This window comes from Rhineura floridana, chromosome 9, assembly GCF_030035675.1.
Source record: "Rhineura floridana isolate rRhiFlo1 chromosome 9, rRhiFlo1.hap2, whole genome shotgun sequence".
Classification (NCBI taxonomy): Eukaryota; Metazoa; Chordata; class Lepidosauria; order Squamata; family Rhineuridae; genus Rhineura; species Rhineura floridana.
The window spans coordinates 114,298,284-114,325,831 of record NC_084488.1 but is presented as its reverse complement, the minus strand read 5'-3'; the positions used below and the strand labels follow the sequence as shown (position 1 = coordinate 114,325,831).

At 43.0% G+C, this 27,548-nt stretch overlaps 1 protein-coding gene across 4 annotated transcripts in view; it reads right to left on the bottom strand.

Moving 5' to 3' along the window:
• Positions 1 to 27,548, bottom strand: part of SLC4A4 (solute carrier family 4 member 4) — a 270,897-nt gene that overhangs the window by 199,454 nt on the left and 43,895 nt on the right. For all 4 annotated transcript variants that reach the window (XM_061583421.1, XM_061583422.1, XM_061583423.1 and 1 more), the window contains exon 2: positions 12,370 to 12,443. In XM_061583421.1, coding sequence (XP_061439405.1) covers positions 12,370 to 12,442 — 73 coding nt within the window. In that variant the 5' untranslated portion in view covers position 12,443. The remainder of the gene's footprint in view (positions 1 to 12,369; positions 12,444 to 27,548) is intronic.

The window sequence follows — 27,548 nt, the reverse complement described above, 5'->3', positions numbered from 1 at the left end:
ATCTCCTTACCATCATATTCTAGAGAGGCTGTGAAGGTTCTAAATCAATGTCTGGAGTTGGTTACAGGCTGGGTGAGGGTATACAAAACTGAAATTAAATCCAAACAAGTCATGGTCAGGAAGGCTACCATTCCAATGACAGAATGTCAGACTGTTCTGGTCAGGACTGCATTCCCCTCAAAAAATCAGCTTTGTAGCTTGGGAGTACTGCTAGACACAGCCTTGTTACTAAATTCACAGATGTTGTCTGGGGCCAGGGATGGTTTTACCCATTTCTTGCTGCTGCCCCCGTTCCTAATGCAGTCAGCCCAGGCCACGGTCCTACACTCATTTGTTACATCCCAGCTGGACTACTGTAGCATGCTCCATGTGGGGCTACTCTTGAAAAAAACACCTGGTTTTCAATCTTCATTGGTGGAGAACATTGCCACTAAAATCTTGACTGGGGCAAAGTGCTGGGATCCATGACACACATACACTCTCCCCTGTTGAATCAGCTGCACAGGTTACCAACTTGTTTCCAACCGCAGTAGTGCTGGTTTTCACCTTTAAAGACCTAAGCAGCTTGGGACTATGTCACTTGAAGAAGCTTCATCTCCTATGTGAATCTGCCCATCCTTTAAGATCAGCAGCTGCAACCCTCTTGCAGATGCCATTGCCATTTGAGGCACAGTTAATGGCAATGCACAAGAGGGCTCTCTTGCACAAGCCGGCACACAAACAGAAGAAGCAAGGAGAAGTGCAAGAGACGCCCTGACACTCATTCGGGGCTTGCTGACCGGCATCTTGTGGGACAGCCCTTGAAGATGACTTGGAATCTTCAACTGGTCCAAAAGGCAGAGCCCAGATTGCTGGCTGGGGTTCCACTTAGAATTCATATCATCCCTGTTTTCAAAAAGCTGCACAGGTTGCCAGTTCATTTCTGGGCACAGTTCAAGGTGCACACACAACAACTTATGCCTCCTTCCCTAGAGACCTTCTTGGGTGTTAAGAACAGCAAAGGGGGCCCTCTCAGATGTTTCACCACTCTCAGAAGTTCAGGGGGTGCTGCCCTGGGAAAGGGTGCTTTCTGTGGCAGCCCCTAACCAAAGCAATTCCCTCCCCACAGAGGTCCATCTGGCACCATTATTTTGTTTCCATTTTATGCTGAAGACACACCTCTTTACCCTGGCTTTTGACAACTGAAATATATTCTTTCAGGACCTACCCTGTTCCTGTGACTATAATTTCCTTTAAACTGTTTTTAATAGGACCTTACGGTGAAGGGTAGGTAAGAAATCCAATAAAAAATCCTCATCATTGTGACATCAGGTGATTGACAGGTGGACAGCCTCATCCACCTGCAAAAGTTGGCCTATGGGGGAGGCGAGGATCTGGCCCAGCAGCCAAATACAGTGCCCCATCCCTGTGTTATATAAAACATAACAGAACCACATGTACCAGCTACCACAAACCCTTTTTTTCAATTTTCACTTTATCCACAAAAGCAAATCTAAGTAAAGATTCAGCATTTATTTCAGGACTGTAATTAAACCTTTTATGGAAGATAAAGGAAAGATAGTAAGAATTTCCTGCTCAACAGAAAAAAGGGCAGGGCACAGCATATCAAGTAAGTGACAACACTTGATAATATCTAATCAGGCCTTTGAAACTTGTCTTCCAAAGGTCAGTGTAATTTTTTATATAAATGACCTCTGAAGTCTTTAAAGAGATTCATGCAGTGTTTAAAGAGATACATGCAACAGCACTGCAGAAGACTTTGGCTGCAGGCGGGTCGGATACAAGGGAAAGAACAGATGCTTTGGAAGCAGACTTTCCAACCCCACACTGCCAAGCTAATTCCTATACTCCCCTCCTCCCAAAATATTGTCTTTCCCACTCTGTTTCCTAAAAAGACACAGGACAATTTCCCATGTCATACCCATTCAACACTAAACTGTGGTTTGCACAATGCTCGGTCTACAATACAAAGCAGCCAGGATGACGTGGGGGAGGTGAAGATAAAGACCTAACTTTCCCATATTACAAAAAATACCTCAGTTAACAAATCCTCCAAGAACAAAGTTCCTTTTAAAGAAGACTTTTTTTTAAGGTGAAACTGACATGCTTTGCTATTGATAAACCTTCAAGCCTGTGCTTTTGCTTTAAGGTACAGCTGACCAGACTGTGCCTTTGCTTTGCTAGCAATAAACTGAGGCCCATGCCTTTGTTTTAAGCTGAAACTGACCAGAATGTGTCTGCTTTGCTATCAATACACTGATAAGCCTGTGCCTTTGCTTTGCTAGGGTGAAACTGACAAACGTGTGTATTTGCTTTACATTAAAGAGATGTCTTGCCTTCTCCCAGGGCTGGGGAGGGAAGGATCCAATATGATTCAGAGGAAGAGAAGGAGGTTAGGCATCCTTTGAAGCCCCTGCTGAAGCTGCCCCCACCATCTACGAGCGGGTGTAGGAACCTATCCCTATTCTTTCTATGTTATTCCTACGTCTGAACCAAAGTTTCTGTTAAAGAAGTAATGTCCAGAAACACACCTACTTTGTTAACTGAGATATTACTTCTGACTGCTCCCTCAGAACACAGGGACAGAAGATAACATAAAATGGCAAGAGTAGAGTTGGGCTGTTGGCTTTTTAACTGGTTAAATACCATCAGTTGACTGCCTATTATTTGATCACAGTCAAGTATTCATACGAACCTAGGAAGCTGTCTTATACTGAGTCAGACCATTCCTCCATCTACCTCAGTACTGTCTACACTGACTGGCAGTGACTCTCCAGGGTTTCAGGCAGGGCTCTCTCCCAGCCTTACCGGGAGATGCCGGGAATTGAACCTGAGACCTTCTGCATGCAAGGCAGATGCTCTACCACTGAGCTGCGGCTCTTCCCCCACATAGAAGGGCTCAAACGAAGTCCTTGTATGATGCCTATATGGTGTAATATGGTATCTCCCTCAACCTAATTTATTCAACAGGAAACATCTATTACCTTAATCTTTAATGAAGATGCTTTGGATCTGCTGTTCTATGTATTTCCAGTTTCCTGACAGAATTATGATTAAGTATGGTTTTTTAATAATAACTGTATTACACCATAGAGTGTCTGATAGCAAGGACAGAAGCAAAGGTTCCCCAGCTCCAAAGGAGTCAAGGTCACACAAATGTGTGTTGGGGGGGTATCCTCTGATCTGCAACTCATTCCAGGGAGCTTCTCTCCTTTCCTGATGAAACCACATGGCTTAGCTTCTCCTACTTGTCAGGTCAGCAAGCCTCCTGGCAGTAGCATCAGTGCTGCTTACTGGGAGGATGAGGGGCAAGGCGGCAGGAAGATTAGGGCTACATGGGTGCACCAGTGGAAGCACTACACTGCCTCTACTGGTGCAGCTGCAGAGCCCCAATCTCGCCACCATGTCATCCCTCCTAATAAGTGTCAGCTATGGCTCTGCCGCCCCACCTGACAAGCCACTCCTGAACTAGGTGATGTCTACAGTTACATAAGAAGAGTCCTGTTGGATCAGACCACTGGCCCATCTAGTCCAGCATTCTGTTCTCTTGGTGTCCAACCAGATGTCTAAAGGAAGCCCACGAGCAGGACATAATGGGGAGGGCCATGGCTCAGTGGTTGAACATCTGTCTTGCACGCAGAAGGTCCCAGATTCAATCCCTGGCATCTCCAAGAAGGGCTGGGAGAGAACCTTGCCTGAAAACATGGAGAAGGCACCGGTCACAAGAGCCCAAGAGCCAGGACTATCAATGAATCCATTGTATTTGTTGCAGGGAGAAGGCACTTCAATATGATTGTCACAGTGCTCTGCAAAGTGCTCTGTCAAATAAAAGTAACAGGCAGTTTTATAGTGTATATTTAAAACGGCTGGTTTTATTTATACTTTGTCAAATGTTAAGTCAATTTGTTTTTAATATTTGATTTTATTGGTTTTTCTAATGAATACTTCATATTGTTTCATGTAACCTCCTGGTAGTTACTTTAAAAAGTTTTTTTATTGATGAAGCAGTATATATACCTAGGTATATAAAAAATAAATAAAAAATAAAATGGGTGTACAGGCTTCAGCTGCCAGGGTGTCCTTGTTTTATTACTGAAACTCCAGGTGCAAAATGGAGTGGGGAAGTCATGCATACACTTAAGGAACAGAGTGCTCAGGCCAATAATTTGTTTTCAGTTCAATACTGAGTTCACAGCCCTTTCACATAAAAAACCACTCTTTGTCTCCCCAAAACTTTCTATTTCAGCAGCCTAATTTAGAAGAAGCGGGAAGAGGAGCCTTTGTGTTGTTGCTGTTATTAAACAACTGAGAGTCAAAAATGCTTGCTATACTATTGTCAATCTCTCAGATAATAATATTAAAATTTATAGACCACTTCAAAGCATAAAATCACTGAAGCAGTGTATAAGATAAAAACAGAATAAACACACACAAACGCAGGCTCTACAAATAAAATCAGTTCAACAAACTCTAAAAACAATAAACCCATCCAAACAAATTCCAACAGAAACACAACAAATTCATCAGATATAAAACTAATATTCCATAAATGACTGGATTACACCACAGGGAAAACCTTCCAGACAAAAATGTCTTCAATAGGCACCTAAACAGCACCATGCTAGGCAACTCTCTGATTTTGGCTGCTAACTGATTCCAGAGAGCTGAAGCTGCAACACTAAAAGCCCAGTTTCTAGTACAGGCTAAACATACCTCTGAGACATATAATATTCTTAGCAGGGGCCCATCTGAGGAGCGCATTGGCCCAGCAGGGATATATAATAGTAGTTACTAGTAGTTAAGGCTTGCATTTAAGCACTCACCTGGTTGCCATAGGCAACAAGAAGTTGCATGCAGATCACTGACCAGGCTGATAGAGGAGGGATGGAATGCTCTGTCACTCCTTCGCACCCAGCACAGATAATCAAGTGGGGCTGCCAGGAGAGTGCAACCAAGCTCTCTGTTTCTCTTCTGCCAATCCCCAGCAGACTAGTAAAAGTTTTGGCAGGCTAGTGACTTTCATGGTTTTATTTACACTCTACCTCCTGCCTGCCCTCACTCAAGACAGTCATTTTTAGTAAAATTGCCACTTTTGTTATTGTTCTATAAAATCAACACTTTAAATATTTGACCAACATCTTTTTTTGCCAATCAAATGGCAACTCAAGGCCATAAAGATGAAACACACACACACACACAGCCTTATGCTGCCATTTGTCCATCTAACCCAGTATTGTCTACACTGACTGGCAGTGGCTCTCCACGATTTCAAACAGGGAATCTTTCTCAGCCCTACTTGGAGATGTCAAGGATTGAACACGGGACCTTCTGCACGATGCTCTAATCACTGAGCTGCAGCTCCTCTCAACTAGGGAACACACATGTCTTGGAGGCCGGGCCTGGCAACCAAGAGGTCTTTTGTAACTTTAAAAGCTGTGCAGGGAAGAGAGAATTCCACCTTGTGGTTTTTCCCATTACAGTCTTGCAAGAACACCTGCACTTGGCTGACTTTCTCTTCTCCTAAAGATACAGGATCAGTCTCAGGCCATGGACCTGGCAACCCTACACACAAGGGAGGTCATGGAGCTGCATGGCTGCCCCAGCCACCAACACACCTAGGAGCCATCCATGCCTTCAGCCAGTGTGTGAAGGGGGTGTACACACATCCCAATGCATATGTGTAGAGCTTCTCCAAGCAAGGAAGGATCTCTGTTGGCCCCGGATCTCCCTCATATGGAGGAGCACTACATCTGAATCTCCCCCTCATGAAGCAGTCTACCGCTAGCTCTGCTGTAACACATAGAGGCAGTGATCATCACCCTCACATTCATATGCCTACACATGAAGCAAAAACCATTCACCTTGGCCAATGTAGAGTTCGTTACTTATATGGTCACCACACACCACGTTTCATCGAGTGTCTCCCATGCCAGTGCCTAACTGCTGCCAAGCAACCGTATAGCACTGGTGTGTAGACATTCCATGTGTTGTGGAAGGACAACAAGGTGATCAGCTCTCTATACTGGCATCCAAACAACTAGTCAGCTTTGTGGTGTGAAAAATGCTGTCAATAACAACTCACTGAACAACGCTAAATATTATTCTTATAGCTCTCCATTCACTGAATGGACCCAGGAGAGTTTTACAAAAATATCACAATAAAAGCATATAAAAATTATAAAATAAAACCAGAACACTAAGGAATATCAAAGTTAATCAAAATGGAGGCACAGAACAGCAATGTAAGAGGAGAGAGGACATCCACACAAGAGGCTTGGGGTAAAGAAGTGTGTTCTGACCAATCATCAAAAAGCTTACAATGATGGGGGAAGATACAGCTTGGAAGGGAGGTCATTCCACAACCTGGGGGACATCACAAAGAAGGCCCTCTCAAGCATCACTGCCCCTTGAACCACTGAAGGCAACGGAACTGCCTACAGGGCCTCCCCTATTGATATTAACATCTAGGTACATCAATACGGGAGAAGGCACTCCTTCAGATATTAGGGGACGTTGGTGAAAGGCCGTAGCTCAGTAGTAGAGCATCTGCCTTGTATGCAGAAGGTTCCAGAAAGTAGGACTGGGAGAGACCCCTGTCTGAAACCCTAGTGAGCTGCTGCCAAACAGTATAGACAGTATTAAGCTAGGTGGACCAATGGTCTGATTCAGTATTAGGGATGGAATCCGTTGGCTGATGCCATTTCAAAAACCTTCCATCGACCTAACAGGCAGTGCAGATTCAAATTCGTTATTTGTCTGCTAGCTGCTCCTTTTATTGATCCATTTTTTCCCTCAGAAAAATATTGATATTTTCTTTCAAAATATTTATATTTTATTTGAATATATCCATATTTTAAAGGATATATCACTATTTTGAAAAAATATGTTGATATTTTGACAGAAAATATTAATATTCTGTCAAAATATTAATATTTTCTTTCAAAATATCAACATATTCTTTCAAAATAGTGATATATCCTATAAAATATTGATAATTTCAAATAAAATATAAATATTTTATCACTTCTTGTTTGCTGTCTTGAGCTCCTTTTGGGAGGAAAGGCAGACTATAGATTTAATAAATAAATAAAAACATTTCAGGACTCTTGGAAGAAGCAGTATACCTCTGGTCAGCAACTAATCCACAGGTATGGCTACTCTGTGAATGAAGCCAGGGGTAGAGGCCACTCCCACTCACTTCCCTGACTTACCTGTTGTCACAGAGCTTCACACAGCTCTCTTCCCTCCAGAGATAGGATCTGGCCTAGAATCTAGTTGCTAGTTGCAACAGCAGCAAAAGATGGAGGCAGCTGCTATTGTTAAGGTAACCCAATCCCATCCCCAGTCATAGAAAGCTTTATATATTAAAATCAGCATCTTGAATTGCACCCACAGACAATCAAGAAGTCACTACAATTGCTGAGACAATGAATAAGATACTTGTCTCAAAAGCACTCAGTCTGATGAATGAACTGCACAGAAAAATTACAGAATAATTTGTGGGTAACTTCCATTTACATTAATGGGAGTCATGTTAATCCACTTTCCATTCTGCAGAGTGTTCTAATTAACCCTCCAGACAGAAAATCTGAGCAACTGTTCAACATCTGCCTGTCCATCATAGGTACAAAAAAAATTAATGGCCAAGCCCCCTGTGAACCCTTCCTGCTTCCTTTAAAATTCCAGTAACTGAGCTGTCAGACAAGAAATCTTGAGACCTCCACTCCCCTATGAAGTCATAGAGGCTGACACAAGCTTCACAGGAATTCACATTTGCTCATTCAAAGCCTTATCTCAAAAGGATAAAGGTGGAGCTCTAAAATGCTTTCCCTTTCTTAGAAAACTCAGTTATTTTGTAACACACATCTAAAGCTCCACCAGGTTAGGAATTTAGGACTATTTCACCTATCAAGAAAGGAATGTACCAAGAAATCAAGGAAGGAGTAGTCGTGATCCTATCATTGCATCCTCTTCTAGGAACTAATGGAGGCAGGGAGACAGAGAAGCAAGACTAGAAATCTCTCTGCTCACTTTCACACTAATTCAGTAGGGCCCTTGCGAGAACTAGAACTGGAGCCAACAATGAGGCAATGATTTAAGCAATGCCAAAGGGTTCCCTTTGACACTGCCCTTTGGTAACAGAGAGGGCATGGGAGAGTCAAGGAAAGAGAAATTTGTTTTTTACAAGTGGGCAAGGGATAGGCAGAGCTTGGAAAAGTTACTTTTTTGAACTACAACTCCCATCAGTCCAATCCAGTGGCCATGCTGGCTGGGGCTGATGGGAGTTGTAGTTTTAAAAAGTAACTTTTCCAAGCTCTGGGGATAGGATTAGGGAGTGATGAAGGAAGAGCCACAACTCCTTGTGTGAAGGGGCTACACCAATCTTCCCAAACCTGGTGTCCTCCATAAGGCCATGCTGGTTGGGGATGATGGGAGTTGCGAGTCCAACAACATCTGGAAGGTACAAGGCTGGGGAAGACTGTGCTCAGACACCCCTGAGGGAGGCCCCACAGAGTAAGAAATGTGGTGTTCTTGAGTGTTTCCTGGGCATGGCCCAACCTAAAGGCCTCTTCTTACATTTATTTATTTAGTTATAAATATATTCATATACTGCTTGTTCATTGTGTAAAAACCATCAAAGAGATTTACAAAAAAATACAGTAAAAACCATTAAAATACAGTAAAAACAAAGGTCAACTACTGCAAAAATGCATCTTCTTAATTGCCTGCATAAGCCTGATGGAACAGAACAGGTTTTCAGCAGGTATTTAAAGGTTAAAACAGAATGTGCCTGCTGAATCTCTGTTGGCACAGCATTCCAGAGAACTGGGCTGATGCCACTAAAGGCTCAATTTCGTGTCAGTGTGAAATGAGCCTCACCAACTCAGGGGACATTATACCAATGGCGTGGTTGTTTCTGGAAGCACAAAAAGCACTGTTTCCTGATGACCATTGTCTGCGGCTGCTAGGATGCTAATTAGAAAGCGCTGCTTTGAGCCCATTACGCCTGTACTAAAAGAGCTACATTGGCTCTCAGTTTGCTTCCGAGTACAATTTAAAGTGCTGGTTTTGACCCTTAAAGCCCTAAACAGTTTGGGTCCTATGTATCTGTCTGCCCGCCTTCCCCTCATCATCATGCCCATTGCACGAGAGCCAGGAAAGAGCGCCTGTTGAGAGTGCCTACTATATCGGAAGCCCAACTGGTGAATACTCACAACACAGCCTTCTCTGTTGTGGCCCCTAGACTATGGAATGCCCTCCCCTGTGAGGTAAGATCATCCCCCTTTCTTCCCATTTTTAGACAGTTGCTGAAGACCCATCTTTTTATCCAAAAATTTGGTGAAATGTTTACCCTTTCATATTGATGTTTTTAAGGATTTTATGGATTTGTTTATGTATGGTTCTTTGTATGCGTTTGTATTTTTTAATTTCTATACGGTTTTATGTATGCTTTGTATTTTTCAATCTATGCAATCAGCCTCGGGACCCGCAGTTTGGGTGAGAGGCAGACAACAAAAATAAATGTATTATTGTTACTAATAGTTTACTAGCATAGTTAAGATCACATGAAACAGAGGTTTCCCATGTAGTTAAGAGCCCATGCTATTTGCACTTCTGGCAGAAACTGCATCAGGGTTCAGCATTATGGCCAGAAACAATTGGGAAAAGTGTCTAAGACAGGTAGACATGCAAGTCCCCAGGGCAGCACCTGGTAGACAAAAGGATCAAAGAAACAGCATCCTCTAAACAGGCAAAAAGGTCCAGCTCCTCAAGCCGCAGGAACTACTGCATGGAAGGGTGGAGAGCAATCTTCTCACTAGATCACAGGACTAAAGAGCAGCCCTAAAGCTGAAACTTTATAAGTGTCAGGAGGTGATGCACTGGTGGCCCTCTGGGCTCAACTGGCAAGTGGAAATGGATGATGGGAATTTTGCCCCAGCAGCATCTGGAGGACCACAGGTTCCTCTGGCCTCCACAGTCACTTATGGACTCAATGTTAAAGACCTTACCCTGGAAGACAATCTTACTCGGCCACGAGTGATCGCCAATGAATGATGACAAAGGAAAGTCCTACTGCTTTCTGAAAATCAGTAAATGGTGATATCTAAGGGAAATCTGGACCCACTGGAGTAGCAGTTCCATGAGCTGCAGTTCCCAGAGTTCTCTGGGAAGAGGGACTAACTGTTAAAGAACTCTGGGGAGTAGGGGGTCTCCTAACAACTCTCAGCACCCTTCACAAACTACCCTTCCCAGGATGCTTTGGGGGAAGCCATGACTGTTGAAAGTGGAATAATAGTGGAATGAATATATGGTATGAACATGGCCTAACCTTGGGGTCAACTTGGGGACAAGTCCTTGCAAGAAATCCCAGGAACAGCACACACCTTACCTGCAAGAGCAAGTCTTCTGGTACCTTCAGGAAAGTTTACCATCTAGGCTTAAGCTAGCCCTCAAAGTTATCATATTGAAATGGTGTAACCCAGCCTTTCCCAACCAGTGTGCCTCCAGATGTTGTTGGACCACAATTCCCATCTTTCCTGACCACTGACAATGCTGGCTGAGGCTGATGGGAGTTGTGGTCCAACAACATCTGGAGGCACACTGGTTGGGAAAGGCTGGTGTAACCCCATAAACAGCAGCCTGCATTCCTTAGATGAAGGGTGGGATACAAATGTTATCATAAGCATACTAGACCTCATGTTGCAATGCACAAGTTTTGCCTACACAGAAAAATGTCACTTGCAAAATATCCCTTGTTCTGCCAGTCCATTTGACAAAAAAGTCGTTCCATGCTCAAAAGCGTTTTAAAATAGCTGAAGGAAAGTCAGTTGGCATGAATCTCCGTGACAGAGAAGATGATAATAAATGCAATTATTTTTAAATGGTGTTAACAGAGATGCTCCTCCAACCCCAGTCTCCCAACACAGATAGTTTGGCACCGACTTTAGGCTTTTAAACCCATGAGAAACATATCAAGAAATTAATTTCAAGTGCCAACAGATTTTAAAACAAACAAACACACACACACAATAGGACTATTTTCAGCAACCAAGCCTTCTGGGGGAGGGGGGAGGGGTACTAATTTTCTCTGAGGTAACCCCTGCAAGAACTTCATGTGTGAACAAGCCCTCATTGAGCTCAGTGGTCTTACATCTATGCAACTCAAAGCTCAAAGGTGGTCCATGTTAACCAGCAGCCAAATGAAGCTGGGAATCTGAAAATGCCACTGATGTTTCCAGGAGCTTTTAACAATTATGTGTGAAATATCTACCAGCACATGGAACGAAATTGTTTTGGAGGGTGTTCTGGAAACTGACAGGCACACTTTATTTTAGCCTTTGAGGAAAGGAAAAAGAAAACTTCTCTGTTCAAAGAGTTTAAACGGGAGGTTCTGCAGAAAAAGGCTTGCATCACAAAAAGTTGTGTCCTGATCTGAAAGAATCCCTCAGAAAAAAAAAGTGATCATCTTAGAGAGAGCTCTACCTCTCTGCGGCCTTCTTTCAGAGCCAGCCCTGCCAGCCTTATTTAGTGTCAGGCTCTCTGAATGGACTGCCGGCTGCATTATCCCTCCACAATGGCAATTCAGTAAGCTTTGCTAAGGCCACATTCATACCATACATTTATTCCACTAATATTCCACTTTAAGCAACCATGGCTTCCTCAAAGAATGATGGAAAGTGTAGTTTGAGAAGGGTGCTGAGAGGGTTCGAATCCCCACACAGCCATGAAGCTCACTGGGTGACCTTGGGCCAGTCACTGCATCTCAGCCTCAGAGGAAGGCAATCATAAACCACCTCTGAATACCGCTTACCATGAAAACCCTATTCATAGGGTCGCCATAAGTCGGAATCGATTTGAAGGCAGTCCATTTCCATTCTCCTCACAGAATTAAATTCCCCAAGTAGTTTAATAATCAACCCCTCTTCCCAAGAAACTCTGGGAATTGCAGGTCTGTGAGGGGAATAGGGCTCTCCTAACAACTCTCAACACCCTTCACAAACTACATTTCCGAGCATTCTTTGGGAGAAACCATGACTGTTTAAAATGGAATAAATGTACGGTGTGTATATGGCCTAAGTATCCAACGTACCAAAAGCAAAAATTACAGGAGCAAGGAGTATGGATTATTAACTCAGAAACAGAGAGAATTTGTGGCACCTAGAACATCCCACACACATTTTCAAAACAGAACTATTCTTTAAACACACACACACTCCCCATTCGTTATCACGACTGCTCTACTCTAATTTCACTTGCCATTTGTATTGCAGGAGATGTGACCCATCTCCCAGAGCCTCTCGACCAGAAAAGGTGTTTTGATCCACTTAAGAAACCAAAACAGAAACACAGAGAGAGACCATTTCTTACCTTCCACCTCCTCATCATCGCACACATGCTTAAGGAACGAGGCTCCTCTGTCCAGGACCGCCTCATCCTCCATCCTGTAATAGTAGAAAAGAAAGAAAGAGTGTTCAGCCTTTTCCTGGAGAGAGCCGCTTGAACTGGCCCAGCTCCTAGGCAGGTTAACTTGCAGGCTATTGTTCATGCTACAAAAGAGGAGAGTCACTTTTCACTCAGGGCTTGACACTCCTTCATACAGCTTCCCAGTGGTGCTCAGCCAGTCCCAGGGTGCTCAGCTCCTAACTTCGTGAGGGCATCGTCAAATGGGCATGTTGCAGGCGGGGGTGGAAGGGTAATCACAGCCAGAAGCCTTTCCCCCCCCTTTTCTTTTTAATTAAAGAGAAGCCACAAAGAGAAAAAGAGAGAGACAGACGCGTCCCAAGAGCCGGTAAGAGCATTCACATCAAAAATCTCCTGCAAGGTAGCTGTCCATACAAAGACCTATAGAAGACGGTGCACATCCTGTAGAAAACAGAGACGACAGATGCTTGCAAGCATCCTGAACTCACAGGCGTAGCCGAGGCTCCCTTAATAGCAGCAAAGCACACTACTTCATTGCAAGGCAAAGCTGCATGTCACATGCTGGCCTTACAGAAATCTGACATCTAAGGATTATCCAGAGACCAAGCTCCAGCAAGTCAGGCCATCAGAGCAACAGGTTTGTTTGCATATTTCAAATGGTCATTCAGGGTTGGTTTTCTTCAGCGCTCTCTCTCTCTCTCTCTCTGAAGCATCACTTCTCTCCAACCCCCATAATAAATAAAATCATAACGCTGCAACATTTCATCGATTAGATTCATTGATTTTTTAAAAAAAACATTAAATTGGTTTAAAAGGCTCCCCCAAGAGGCGCTTCCTCTTCTCTCCCACACAGGAGAAATACTTTTTCTAAGATCATAAGAAGAGCCCTGCTGGATCAGTCTAGTGGCCCAACTAGTCCAGCATCCTGTTCTCAGAGTGGCCAATCAGATGTCCCAGTGGGAAGCCCGCAAGCAGAATCTGGGTGCAACAGAAACTCTCCCCTCCTGATGTTTCCAGCAACTAAAGTATACTGTCTCCAAGTGGGGGGGGGGAGGACATAGTCATCATGGCTGCCAGCCACTGATAGCCTTATCTTCCATGAATTTGTCCAATTGTCTTTTAAAGCCATCTAAGTTGCTGGCCTTCATGGCCTCCTGTGGGAGTGCAATCCATAATTTAACTATGTGTGGTGTGAAGAAGTGCTTTCTTGTGTCTGTCCTGAATCCTGATGCCTTCTACAATGCATGTGTGCATCATCTAGGAAGGAAGGAAGCTTCTTGCTTCAAATGCATTGCTTTTACCATACAAATTTAACTGCTCAGACTAGGAGATGAGCAGAGTAATCCAAACTCTGTTTGCACCAGGCTGGAGTGGAGGATTAGGATTGGAAGGAGGTGTCCCCTTCCACCCGCTGAATGTGCAGGCTGGCAAGAAGTCCCCAAAAAGGGCTTTCCCAGGGCAGGGATGAGCCAGATCCTGAGTCAGCCCTACTGCTGTCATGTGACAGCATTAGACCCAATCTGGGCCTGCTACAGCAACTGCAGGCTGGCGCAACTATCTGCCTACCCCCTCCATCTTCTGTCCCATCCTCCGCACATGGCAAGAATGCAGATGTAGTGATGACCCCGCCACTCTATAAATCTCTGCCAGGCTTGCTGGTGGCGGGGACATGGGGAGATCAGGATTGCTACCTAATTTACCAAAATACAATTAAATTGAATTTTTGTGCAGCCCTAATAACCATTTTCTGGATTTTGCAGCAACGCGGGAAGTGCAACAAGACTTCAGTGTGTTACCAAATGAAGGGGGTGAGTTTCCCATGCCCACTGAACATGCCGATGCTGCAATTTACTTGCTGATGCTGGGACTTACTTCTGAGTAGACATGAGCAGGATTGTGCTGTAAGCAGCACCTTGCACACTTCTCAAATCCATGTGCCTCAGGGTTGTTTCACATATTGCAGGGATGCAAGTGATCAGCAACCCAAACTCTGATACCAAGTCTGGTACAACTGCACTCCCCACAGTTGCTAATGAATGGCAAGAAGGAGAGAACATACTTTCGGTTACTGCACTCGTCAGCTGCTAACTTTCGAGAACAGCAGCATGTATTTTCGCCTGCCACCCTCTATTAGGGTTGCCAGGTCCATGGCCTGAGGCTGATCCTGTATCTTTAGGAGAAGAGAAAGTCAACCAAGTGCAGGTGTTCTTGCAACAGTGTAATGGGAAAAACCACAAGGTGGAATTCTCCCTCCCCCCTGCACAACTTTTAAAGATACAGAAGACCTTTTGGAGGCTGGGCCTGGCAACCAAGAGGTCTTCTGTATCTTTAAAAGTTGTGCAGGGGGAAGGGAGAATTCCACCTTGTGGTTTTTCCCATTACAGGGTTGCAAGAACACCTGCACTTGGCTGACTTTCTCTTCTAAAGATACAGGATCAGTCTCAGGCCATGGACCTGGCAACCCTATCCCATTCTCAAAATTACACTCTGAGGAAATGGGGAAGGTGCTCAAGGGGGTGGCAGCAGGACGCGCCTTCAGGAGCGCTTAGAGGAGGTAGTTTATCTAAATTCATGTCCATCTTTTTTGGGGCCTGATTTCGGCACTGAAACATCTTAGTCACTCTGATGGATGACCTCTGTCAGGAGACGGGCAGGGGGAGCGTGCCTCTGTTGATTTGCCTCAAAAACCCTTAGGGCTGTTTTTATATTGTACTTGTAGGTGCCTCAGACTTGGATGCCTGGCTCCATTGCCTTTTCCCCTGTGGCCCCAAGGCAGTATGCCTGACGACGGAATTATAGAGTGGTTTTCCAAAGGTCTGCATTACAGGCTTTAACATATTTGTATTATAGTTTATTCAATGATGGAATAAACAGATGAGGCTATTTTCAGGCCATGTCGGTTTTACATGTCCTTTTTTATGTATTAACCTGCACATACACATACATAAAATAGTCAATGGAAAAATGTGTGTGTGTTTTCTCACAAAATATACATTCCTAAGTGTATTTTCTCTCAAAATATACATTTGTAAAATCAGAGCTTGGGAAAGTTACTTTTTTGAACTACAACTCCCATCAGCCCCAGCCAGCATAGCCACTGGATTGGGCTGATGGGAGTTGTAGTTCAAAAAAGTAACTTTTCCAAGCTCTGTGTAAAATGACCTTCTCCAGGTCCCTACTCTGAAGGAGGTTCAGAAGGTGGTGACAAGACAGAGGGCCTCTTCAGTTGTGGCTCCCCATCTGTGGAATGCGCTCCCCAGTGAAGTCCACCTGATACCTTCATTAACATCTTTTTGGTGCCAAGTAAAGACTTACCTTTTTTTCCCCCAGGCATCTGACAGACTGAGATGATGTTTGCATTAGTGTGCTGCCAAAACCTTCTGTGGCTATATGGGGGCTATTTTATTATTTTGTTTTTATGGTATATTTACTTTTGTTTCTAACAATGTTGTGAGTCACTTGGAGACCTCCATGTAACAAAATGGAAATGGACTTCCTTCAAGTCGATCCCGATTTATGGCGACCCTATGAATAGGGTTTTCATGGTCAGTGGTATTCAGAGGGGGTTTCCCATTGCCTTGCTCTGAGGCTGAGAGGCAATGACTGGCCCAAGGTCACGCAGTGAGCTTCATGGCCGTGTGGGGATTCCAACCCTGGTCTCCCAGGTCGTAGTCCAATACTCTAACCCAGCCTTTCCCAACCAGTGTGCCTCCAGATGTTGTTGGACCACAACTCCCATCTTCCTGACCATTGGCAATGCTGGCTGAGGCTGATGGGTGGTCCAACAACATCTGGAGGCACACTGGTTGGGAAAGGCTACTCTAACCACTATGCCACACTGGCTCTCTCAACAAATCTAAGAAGTAAAAATAACAATAAATTATTATTAATCCTAAAATACAAATTTTGATACTTTTTGTTAAGCTGAGAACTATGCTGCAATCTTCAGAGAAGTGCAAACTCCAAAGGATAACTGCATCCTGATCAACACATTAGTCCAGGAGTGGCTGATCAGGTCAGTTCATATTGGAATTTGCAAAGAATTTTTCAACCATCCCTAATTAAATGTTGCATTAATATAAACTAGCATACTTTAAACTTATCTATACAACACTTGGATGCTTAGATTAGCCATGGACTTCTGTCTAGTAACACATTTCCAGTGTTGCCTTGCATGATGAATATATCCCCACATCTGTGCAGAAAAATGGCTTCTGCACACCCATATGCATAGACCTACTTACGCATAGCACGCAAAATGTTTCACATAGCCAGCAGGCTATTCTGTGAGCCTGTGTGATTGTGATGGTGCATTCTTCACCAGCCAGCATTTGCCAACTAAACACACAATGCCTATTCCTCATACACATGTATGTCTACACACACATACACACACACACGCAAATGTCCCCCTAGAGTCCACCATGTTCATTAAATTATCCATGGCCATTTATGTGTCCTTTATTACACACAGTAAGTAACAGATTTTACGGTGGTTCTTGTCTGACTATATTATTATTATTATTATTATTTATTAAATTTATATACCGCCCGACTAGCGATAGCTCTCTGGGCGGTGAACATAAAATAGCATAAAAATACAATAAATAACAGAATAATACTAGTAATACAATCAAAAATCAAGTACAATAACATTTTTAAAATAAATCAGTTTAGCTTAAAATGCTTCGGAGAACAGGAAGGTTTTGACCTGGCGCCGAAAAGAGAGCAAAGTCGGCACCAGGCGTACTTCCTCGGGGAGACTGTTCCATAGTTCGGGGGCCACACTGAGAAGGCCCTAGATCTTGTCACCACCCTCCGGGCCTCCCTATGAGTTGGAACCCGGAGGAGGGCCTTCGCAGCAGAACGTAGTGTACGGGCCGGTTCATATTGGAAGAGGCGTTCCACTAGGTATCGTGGTCCCGCACCGTATAAGGCTTTATAGGTCAATACCAACACTTTGAATCTGGCCCGGAAACATATTGGCAACCAGTGCAAGCGGGCCAGAACAGGTGTTATATGCTCGGACCACTTGGTCCTTGTCAGCAATCTGGCTGCCGCATTTTGCACTAGCTGTAGCTTCCGAACTGTCTTCAAAGGTAGCCCTACGCAAAGCGCATTACAGTAATCCAAATGTGAGGTTACCAGAGCATGTACCACTGATGTAAGGTCCTCTTTACTCAAATAGGGACGTAGCTGGGCTACCAATCTAAGTTGGTAAAACGCATTCCTAGCCACCGAGGCTACTTGAGCCTCAAGTGAAAGGGAAGAGTCTAAAAAGACTCCCAGACTACAAACCCGGTCCTTTAGGGGGAGTGTAACCCCGTCCAGGACAGGGTATATATCCACCATCCGATCAGAGAACCCGTCCACCAACAGCATCTCAGTCTTGTCTGGATTGAGCTTCAGTTTGTTAACTCTCATCCAGTCCAACGTCGCGGCCAGGCAACGGTTCAGCACATCGACAGCCTCACCTGAAGAAGATGAAAAGGAGAAGTAGAGCTGCGTGTCATCAGCATACTGATGACAACGCACTCCAAAACTCCTGATGACCTCTCCCAACGGCTTCATATAGATATTAAAAAGCAGGGGGGACAAAACTGACCCCTGCGGGACCTCATATTGGAGAACCCGCGGTGTCGAGCAATGTTCCCCAAGCACTACCTTCTGGATGCCAAGTAGGAGCGGAACCACTGCCAAGCAGTACCTCCAACTCCCAACTCCGCGAGCCTCTCCAGAAGGATACCATGGTCGATGGTATCAAAAGCCGCTATACATGCAATTGGAAGCAGCAAGCTAGTTGCGTATTATAAATTCAGCTGAACAACAGCTGGAACAGATGGTGTGGACTTTCCAATCTGTACAGAAATCTTATGCACATGTATATCTGCCTTGATTACTGCACAAAATCGGTCTGTATTATCTGGTTAGCAAAAGGTTCTCTCCCTAAAAACTGTGAAGGATTTTGTGCTTGAATATCTTGGGCAAAGGGAGGGAGGAAAGGGATGGAAACACATGAATGGTTTATAAAAGGTTTTTCTGTTTAAGATAATTTTAGCAAAGCTCTATTACTTTTCCCCCCTCCCAGTTACAATAATGGGTTGGATCCTAAGAACCACACGTCAAGGGAAACTCATGGAAGGAGGAGGCTGCAGATCCTAGTAGATCTGAAAAAGCCACTCCTGCTGTGGGTCAGGGACCCTCTACGACAGGCAGGCTGGGGTGTGAGGACTGTTTCACTTGTGCAAGATTTGGTTCCCCACCCCTGGCCTAGAAGAATGAGTCTCAACCTTTTCTCTGGATGTTTTCTGCACTTTGGAGATACAGTGCCTTGTGCTTGGGATCATTGTCCTGCTGAAAAGTGAATTCCCTCCCACACTTCAGTTTTTTAGTGGACTGAAGCAGTTTCTCTTGCAGTATTTCCCAGTATTTTGCTCCATCCATTCTTCCTTCAATTTTAACAAGATGCCCAGTCTCTGCTGATGAGAAGCATCTCCACATGCTGCCATCACCATACTTCACTATAGGGACGGTGTGTCTTGAGGCATGGGCAGTGTTAGGTGTGTCCCATACAGAGCGCTTTAAGTTTAAGCCAAAAATGCTCTATCTTGGTCTCATCTAACCACAAAAACTTTTCCCACATAGCAGCTGGGGCACTCTCATGCTTTCAGGCAAACTCCAGATGTGCTTTCAGATAGTACATTTTGAGTGATGACTTCTTTCTTGCCACCTTCCCATACAGGCGAGTGTTATGCAGAGCTCTTGATATGGTTGACTGGTGCACCATTACTCCACTCCCAGCCACTGAACTCTGCAGCTCCTTCAAAGTGATTGTTGGCCTCTCTGTGGCTTCTCTCACAAGTTTCCTTCTTGTTCGAGTGCTGAGTTTTGAGGGGCGGCCTTTTCTTGGCAGTGCCTGGGTGGTGTGACGCAGCTTCCACTTCCTGATTATTGATCCAACTGTGCTCACTGGGATATCCAAACACTTTTGTACCCTTTCCCTAATCTATGCATTTGTATTACATTATCTCTCACTTCTGTCGAATGCTTCTTGGTCTTCATTTTCCTTCAGATCCACAGCCTGACCAATGAGCCTTCAACAGTGGCGTTTTTATCCTGACAATGTGACAGCAACTTTAATGGTTCAAAGATGGAGGCCAATGGTAAGGTAACTGTGTCCTCGACAGGGCAATTTCTTTCACTTGTGTAAACTGGGAGCTTCCACAGCACAGGGCTTGAATACTTATACAAGCAACATGTTTCAATTTTTTATGTTTCTTACAAACATTTCCCATCATAAAACGAATGCCACCTTACAATAATTGATTTTGAGTTTCAGTGTTTCAAAATAAAATATCATACAGAACGAAATTACAATGTACCATTTGTAATTCAGTAACATGAGAGCATTGGTCAGGGGTCTGAGTACTTTTGCAAGTCACTGTATTTCCAAAGTCACTGAGATGGCTTTGATTTTTGTAACAAAGAGACACACCTTGGAAGGCTATAAGAACTGTCCTCACAGAACAAGCTAAAAGTCTATCTAGTCTGTCTATTTTAAAAGTCACTTTGAGACAAAAAAAACATTTTGAAGGAAGTGAAAAAATAAACATCATCATCATCCAGCTGCTGTTGAAATGCAGGTGAGATGCCTTGGCTCACAAGCAGAACATGAATTCAACAGCCCTTCCTACTAGCTGCATCTCTGACTCAAATGAGGTATACTGTAGAAATGGATGAATATTTCCAGACAGTGTCACTTTCAGATGTTTTCACCCTTAACTCCATTCCATCCCCATTTCCACAATAATCTGCAGGTTTTTTTAAAAAAAATCCACATTAAAATGTGCATTTAAATACGTATTTTAAATATATTGGGTTGTATTCAGTGTAGTGCTATGGAAATAGTTCCATCATTGCAAGGATTCCTCCTTGTGTGACAGAATGATCTCCTTCTCCCTTTCCTTCCCCCATGTTCCCCTAAATCTGTTCTAGCGCAAAACGTTAGCTGCATACTGCCCATTCTTTCAAAATCATGTATTTGTAGACTGTTGCCTTTCAGAATATGCATTTTTAATACTTTGTTGAGAAGAACAAAGAACATTTGGGAAGTGTGACAACCAGTGGAGAACTTTGTTCCAATCCACATATTAGTCCTACAAGTACATGAAGATCAAATGCCTCAAGCATCACTAGTATACAGCCCCTAACCGTGGCAGTATCTTTGTACTGTCATGACTAGTATCTGTTGAGAGACATATCCTTCATGAATTTGCCTAAATCAGAGTTAGCCAACATGGTTTCCTCCAGAAGGAGTTGGACTACAACTCTCATCATCACTGAACAGTGGCCATCCTGGCTGAGTCCAAAAACATGGACGACTTTTGGCCTAATCCTTTTAAAAGCCATTTGTGTAGTAACCATTACAAGCATCTTAGGGCAATTAATTCTGAGTTGTGTGAAGAAGTCCTCTCTTTTCTCTATCCTGAACCTGTCAACGCTATTTCATTGGGTAAAAAAGAGATCAACTTTAAGCAAAAAGTTTTTGTACTATACCAAAGAAAATATACCTAGGAACTGAGATTCTGCTAGAAGTGCTGTGCTTATTTATTAATCACATTAATATAGCCCGGGCAGCCTCCAAAGAGCTCAGGACAGTGTCCATGGAGTTAGACCATTTTATCTTCAAAACTACTCCAGAATGTAAGCTAGGCTAAAAGACAGTGAAAAGCCCAGCCCAGGTCTAACATCCTATCTGTAGTCCAACTTGCTAGGTTAACCAGTGCTTTTTATATATATAAAATATGAGGTGCCGATACACATATCTTGATAAACATGCTGTGGGTGCCAACACAAAATGGCTGCCATGGGCAGCCAAAAACGACTTACCAATACTCCATACCAGTGAGAAGTATCACAAAACAAGAGCGGAGTTTAACCATTTATACCTCTGAGAGGCTGCTTCCTTTGCTGTGCTCTTATATCCTACAAGTTAAAAACATAAATGTGGCCCTCTGCAAACAGATGGTTTGAAAACCTCAACTGGTACAGAAATGTTTCTGCGGGATAAACAGTCAAAACAAATGACACCTATTCTGTGCTGCTTATCCTGACTCCCCATTTGTTTCCAGACCCAATTTAAAGTGCCGGTTTGGGCTTTATAGCCTGCAGCCTGTCAATAAGTGCTTTTCAGTGATGGTCCCATGTTTATGAAATGCCCTCCACCAAGAAGTACACAGGTGGTTTTTAAAAATAAGCGTTTAAGGCATTTTTATTTCAATCTGCTTTTTATTAATTCTTGTGTCTTGATGAAGTTTTAATGCTCATTTTAAGGGATGTAGCGTGGATTTTAATTTGATGGCTATGCTTTTTGCATAATTACTTTGTATACCACCTTGCAAGAGCAACTGCCTGGAAAGGCGCTTTATAAATCTTTAAATAAAACTAAAATAACTTTTGATGTCCTAAAAATACTTATTCAAAATATGTGGGTTCACGCCACATGGAACTCCCAAATGACTGAGGCCTCTAGCAACCTGCGGTCCTATGGGTAACTGCACATTTCCCCCTCATAGTGTGAAGGGTCCTAACTGCAAATCAGGTCTCCAAACAAGATGTTAACAGAGGAAAGCAGCTAAACAGATGGAGCACTGCCACCTTTTGGCTAAGGAGTCTCATCACAGTATTGGGATTATTGTTTTGAAAAAAATATATACAAATCAGCTATGCTATAGCTAGTTGAAATCGAAATTTATTCACTGACAGCCACTGAATAACACTTCCCTTTTGTTTCGTACTGGGATACTGGAAGAGGAAACCAATTCAAAATAATGAATAATGTATCAGAGGATGTTATAGTGGCAGAACTCTTCATATAAAGCTAGCAAATATGGGTTAAACTTTAAAAGGCTGCAATGATCAAGGGTGCTGCTCTCCACCTCTTGTAAAAGGTGAGGGTTATTATTTTTTAAACTTAAAACAGCCTGAACCCTACACATTCTAGAGAACTGGTCTTCAGCTGGTGACTCACGGCCTGAGATAACGCAGGCCACAACACCAAATGTACTGTACTGAAAAACAATGTCCCCAATTGCATGATCACACAAAAAGCGGGTCCAGGATCTGAAAAAGGTTGAAAACTGATGCTCTATCGAAGATCATCTTCTTCCACAAGTGACACCACCATTCCTCAAGGCTTTGTTCCAGGTTCCTCTGTTGAGGGACAAATAGAGTTTTTTCTGTAGTAGCTCCTACTCTCTGGGGGTGTCTGGAGAAGTCTGGGCTTATTATCTGTACAGTCAACCTCTCTACATGGCTTCTACTGACAAGTGAGTACAATTTTATATCAAAAAGCCCCCTCTCACTGTTGACTTAACTTATTTATTCAGTCTGTTTCTGCTGCTGCTATTGAGTATGTCTAGTTTTCAACTGAGGAAAATAAAATCCATTCTAAATCCATTCATTTCAGGAATGGTAATCCATAATCCATAAGATCCTCCGTGGCGCAGAGTGGTAAGCGGCGGTAACGCAGCCGACGCTCTGCTCACGGCCAGAGTTCGATTCCAACGAAAGGAGGAAGTCTAATCTCTGGTAAAAGGGGTCGAGGTCCACTCAGCCTTCCATCCATCCGTGGTCGGTAAAATGAGTACCCGGCGTATGCTGGGGGGTAAAGAAAGGCCGGGGAAGGAACTGGCAATCCCACCCCATATATACGGTCTGCCTTGTAAACATCGCAAGACGTCACCCTAAGAGTCGGAAACGACTCGCACTATAAGTGCGGGGACACCTTTACCTTTAATCCATAATCAATAACACAACCAGTGGGGGGGGGGGAGATAATTTAGGGTAGTACCAAAAACATCAGGAGACAACTCCTGAAGATGCCTGTGTTGATGCCAAAAGCAAATTAAAGGTTTCTAATTTTGTTCAACGTTATTGGTGGTACATCTGACACCATCAGTTATCTATGTTTCCATCTTCCCACAACCTCAATTTCCCATCTTCCCACAACCTCAGTTTAAGACAGCGTAATTATATTTACTTAAAACCCTACCCTTCCACTTTAAAAAGTGCACACAAAAACAGTCCATAAAATCATAATACAAAAACAAAGCCATATGCAAGTGCATATCCAGCAGCAAGACAAAAGATAAAACACAACAGTATAAAATAATCCCCATCCCCTTCAAAGCCATTCAATATTATTGTCTGCAATGTTGCATAATCCAGCAAAGGAAGACTGTTTCTGGAATTCTCCTTATTAATTTTATTTATCCAAATCAACTTAACTTTAGGATATAGCTGCCAGCGATGTATATAAAGCCTTTATACAAATCTATGGTGTTGCCACACTTAGAACACGGTGACTCGTTCTGGTTGCCATACTTCCAAAAGGATATTATAGAGGTAGAAAAGGTGGATGACAAAGGCATCTGGTTGCCCACAGCTGAGAACAGGACGCTGGACTAGATGGGCCACTGGCCTGATCCAGCAGGGCTCTTCTTATGTTCTTAGAAGAGCAAAGATTACTATATTTAGTGTTTTAGGCTTTAAAAAAAACGGCAAATAAAGGGGTTATAAAATTATACTATAACCCAAGGCTTTTTTGTGACAGTACTCACTAGCACTACCAGCAACTCTTTTTTTGCTGTCCATGGCAGCCATTTTGTGCTGGCATCCATGGCACTGTTATCAAGACATGAGTACCGGCGCCTCATTCCCCCCTCCCAAAAAAGCACTGCTGTAACCAATACTATAACCTAGGAACATCCAAAGAAGCTGAATGGTTGTAGACTTCGGACAAACAAATGGAAGTACTTCTTTACACCATGCATAATAAAACTATGGGAATCCGGTGCTAGAAAATGCAGCAATGGCCACCCACTTGGATGGCTTTAAAAGGGGATTAGACAATTCCTGAAGAATAAAGCTACGGGTCATGACGGCCATTTAATACCTCTACATTTTGGGGAACAAAAGCAAGAGCAGCACATTGTCCCCATATCCTGCTAGTGGGCTTTTCATAGGTGTCTGGTCAGCCACAGGGAAACAGGAAACTGGACTAGATAGGCCTTTGAGGCCTTCCTAATATTCTTAAATCGGTGTTTAAAATACACATTTCCAACAACCCAAGTAAGAATAATAGATCTAGTTCAATCTTGAAGGTGTCAATTTATCAAAGGCTTTCAGAAAAACATATTTCATATTTGACCAGAGACGCACTGCTTTTAATTCTTTCCTTCTATTCTAAGACTTTGTTCCCATTTCCTTTTAAGCACTGAAAGTGGAGATTCTGCACAATTGTCTTCATATATTTATTATTTCATTTTGTTAAATATCCTTTGGGTTGCTTATAATAATGAAATAATTTGAACTTTTAATCTGTTAACATCAACCTGTTATTGTAACCATTGAGTTTTTTTTTTAAAGCCCAATACATTCATATGTACGTATATCTGATCAAAAGTCCCACGGTGGTCAGTGGAACTTATTTCCAGGAAAGCGTGCTTAAGTGGTAGATACGGGCATAACATTGGATCTATACATGGCAATATATTTCCAATAACAAGAAAATCAAATTCTATTTATGGCTTTCTGATGTATAATATTAAGATTGCCCTAAGTAACATGCCAATTTATGGATAATTCAAAACGTTACTGTTAAATGCTGTTGAATTTTTATTCTCTTGGATATCCTCACACATTCAGTTTATTTCCGACTATGGCTTTGTACACTGAGGGTGTTCATTTATCCTCCTTTTCTAGCTACTTAATTTCCTTCATAAGCTTTTCTGCTGTTCTTGCCATCTCTCTTTTAAAATCACACAAGACCTGAATATATATCCCCTTGTAAAAACTTTATACACAAGATGTTTACAGTTGTTTTGTGTCAGAACTAAAGTCCAGACCTCTGTCACAGTCCAAGAAAACTCTGGACAGGAACTGCAGCTTGGTGCTGTCATTTCAAAGTAGCTTTTGAAACCTACAGGAAAAACCTAGCAAAAGTTTATGCCAACCACACTGAAGGAACATTAGCCAGAGGAGGAACCTATATGGGTAGCAATAAGTACTTCCAATGAAAAAGCCCGGTTCAAATACCACTCCCTATGCAGTCAGTGAAGTCAGAACAGGCTACGAGAGCATGCAAGCGTAAGGAAGGGGCAGGCAGCCAGCCAAGCAGGCAGGGAGAGGAGCGAACAGCAGCTCCATTAATAGTTGGAGCCTGTTGGTCAACACAGGAGCAAAACGTTAGAATTACACAGAAAGAAAATCTGCTTGGCCCCTCCCGGTTGTGAAATTATATCTGGCTACACAAATTAGAATCACTGACATAGTAAAACAGAATCTAGATGCAAGAAAACAAGATAGTGACTGCATACACACCACATATTTAAAACACATCTCTCCCCCCAATCAAAGAACCCTGGGAAATGTAGTGTACACCACACGGTGCTACAATTCCTAGGACCTTTAACAAACTAGTTCCCAGGATTCTTGGGGAGGGAGGATGTGCTTCAAATGTATGTCGTGTACGCAGCCACTGTGTTCGCTCTAGTATTTTCACACTGTCACTTAGAAATACACTTCCGCTGCAAAGGTACTACAGCAGGAGACTGATATTAAAATTCAGATTAAGGTCCAGTCAGCTACACTATGTGCTTAACTCATCTCCATTCAATCCAGTATTGGCTCACTGCACTGGGCTGATGGGAGCTGTAGTTCAAAAAAAGTAACTTTTCCAAGCTCTGCTTCAACATAAGGAGAAGGGAGACTAGCAGAGATTGTCTGAACAAATATGGGGAACTTCATCTATCAAAACTCTGGGAACACTCCTGAGTTCAGTACCCCAGTCCAATACAGAAGATCAGCACAGAGAAGCAGACACCAGCATGCAATTTCCTTGTTGAATCGGAGGCCACTGCCGTGCTCCACTGCAACTCCCATTCATTTCCAGTCCAATACAGAAGATCAGCACAGAGAAGCAGACACCAGCATGCAATTTCCTTGTTGAATCGGAGGCCACTGCCATGCTCCACTGCAACTCCCATTCATTTCAACCAGGTTTCTGCAGGAAAACTAACTGATGGATTGTGCCCATGGAGATATGTTTAACTGCAATCTCTCCCAATAAAGGCAAAATATTCACGGTTCCGTCATCTGCTCCTCTCTAACAACTAGCCTTCTCGAGATTATCATTCCAGAACAACTCCCTTTTCAGACATCATCCTTGAAACACAAAAAAGTCAGCTGCTGGATGCTAAGCACTTCTTCCAGGAGAGCAGCTGAGCTATGTAATGGAAATCCTAATTACAGTAGCCTACCCTGAATCTGCACTGGCCTTGGAACCACACTATCATTAGATTAAGAGAACAACCCAACCTGAGTTCAGAAAAGGAGCAGCAAAGGGAAGCGGCCTTTTCAAAAGCCAGAGAGCTTTAAGGCCCAAACCGTATTTCATAGGGCAAGCATTACCAACAAGAAATCTTTTTGTGACAAAGAATCTTCCTGAGCTGGAATGTTCATGGTTGAAATCACTTGTGCATCTAGAACTTGCTCAGCGGTGGCTACGTATGGAAGGATCTGCCCATTTTGGTTCTCTCTGTTCCTCACTTTTGCAATATTAAATTCAGTTCTGCAGCAATTTGCAATTTAAAAAAATCCTCATGAAAATTCTTCAGCAATTTTGCACGAATTTCTCCTCTAATTTTTGCAAGAACCATTTTTCTAAGTTATTTTCACTAATATATTCATTTTTATACACACTTTCCCCTAAAATATGCATTTTTGCAAACACTGGTTGTTTGGAGAACTGCATTACAAAATTCACATAAGTGCAAATTTCTAAGGATGTCTATGTGTTGGTTCTCATATTGTTTCAGAAAGTGCCAATTTGATAGATTCAGCTTTAAGTTGGAACTGATTCGAATTTCTCACCCATCCCTAGTGGCACAGGGAACCCACCCAGCTCAAACATCTTCTCTCTAGAAATACTGGGATAAGAACTTACGATGTTTTTGTACGAATTACTGAAATAATGTTTGAAGTGGTTTGAGCACATAGGAAAAGCACCAGAAATACTAAATAATAGTATTCCTTGCAACTTTACATCCAGATTGGTTTTGAAT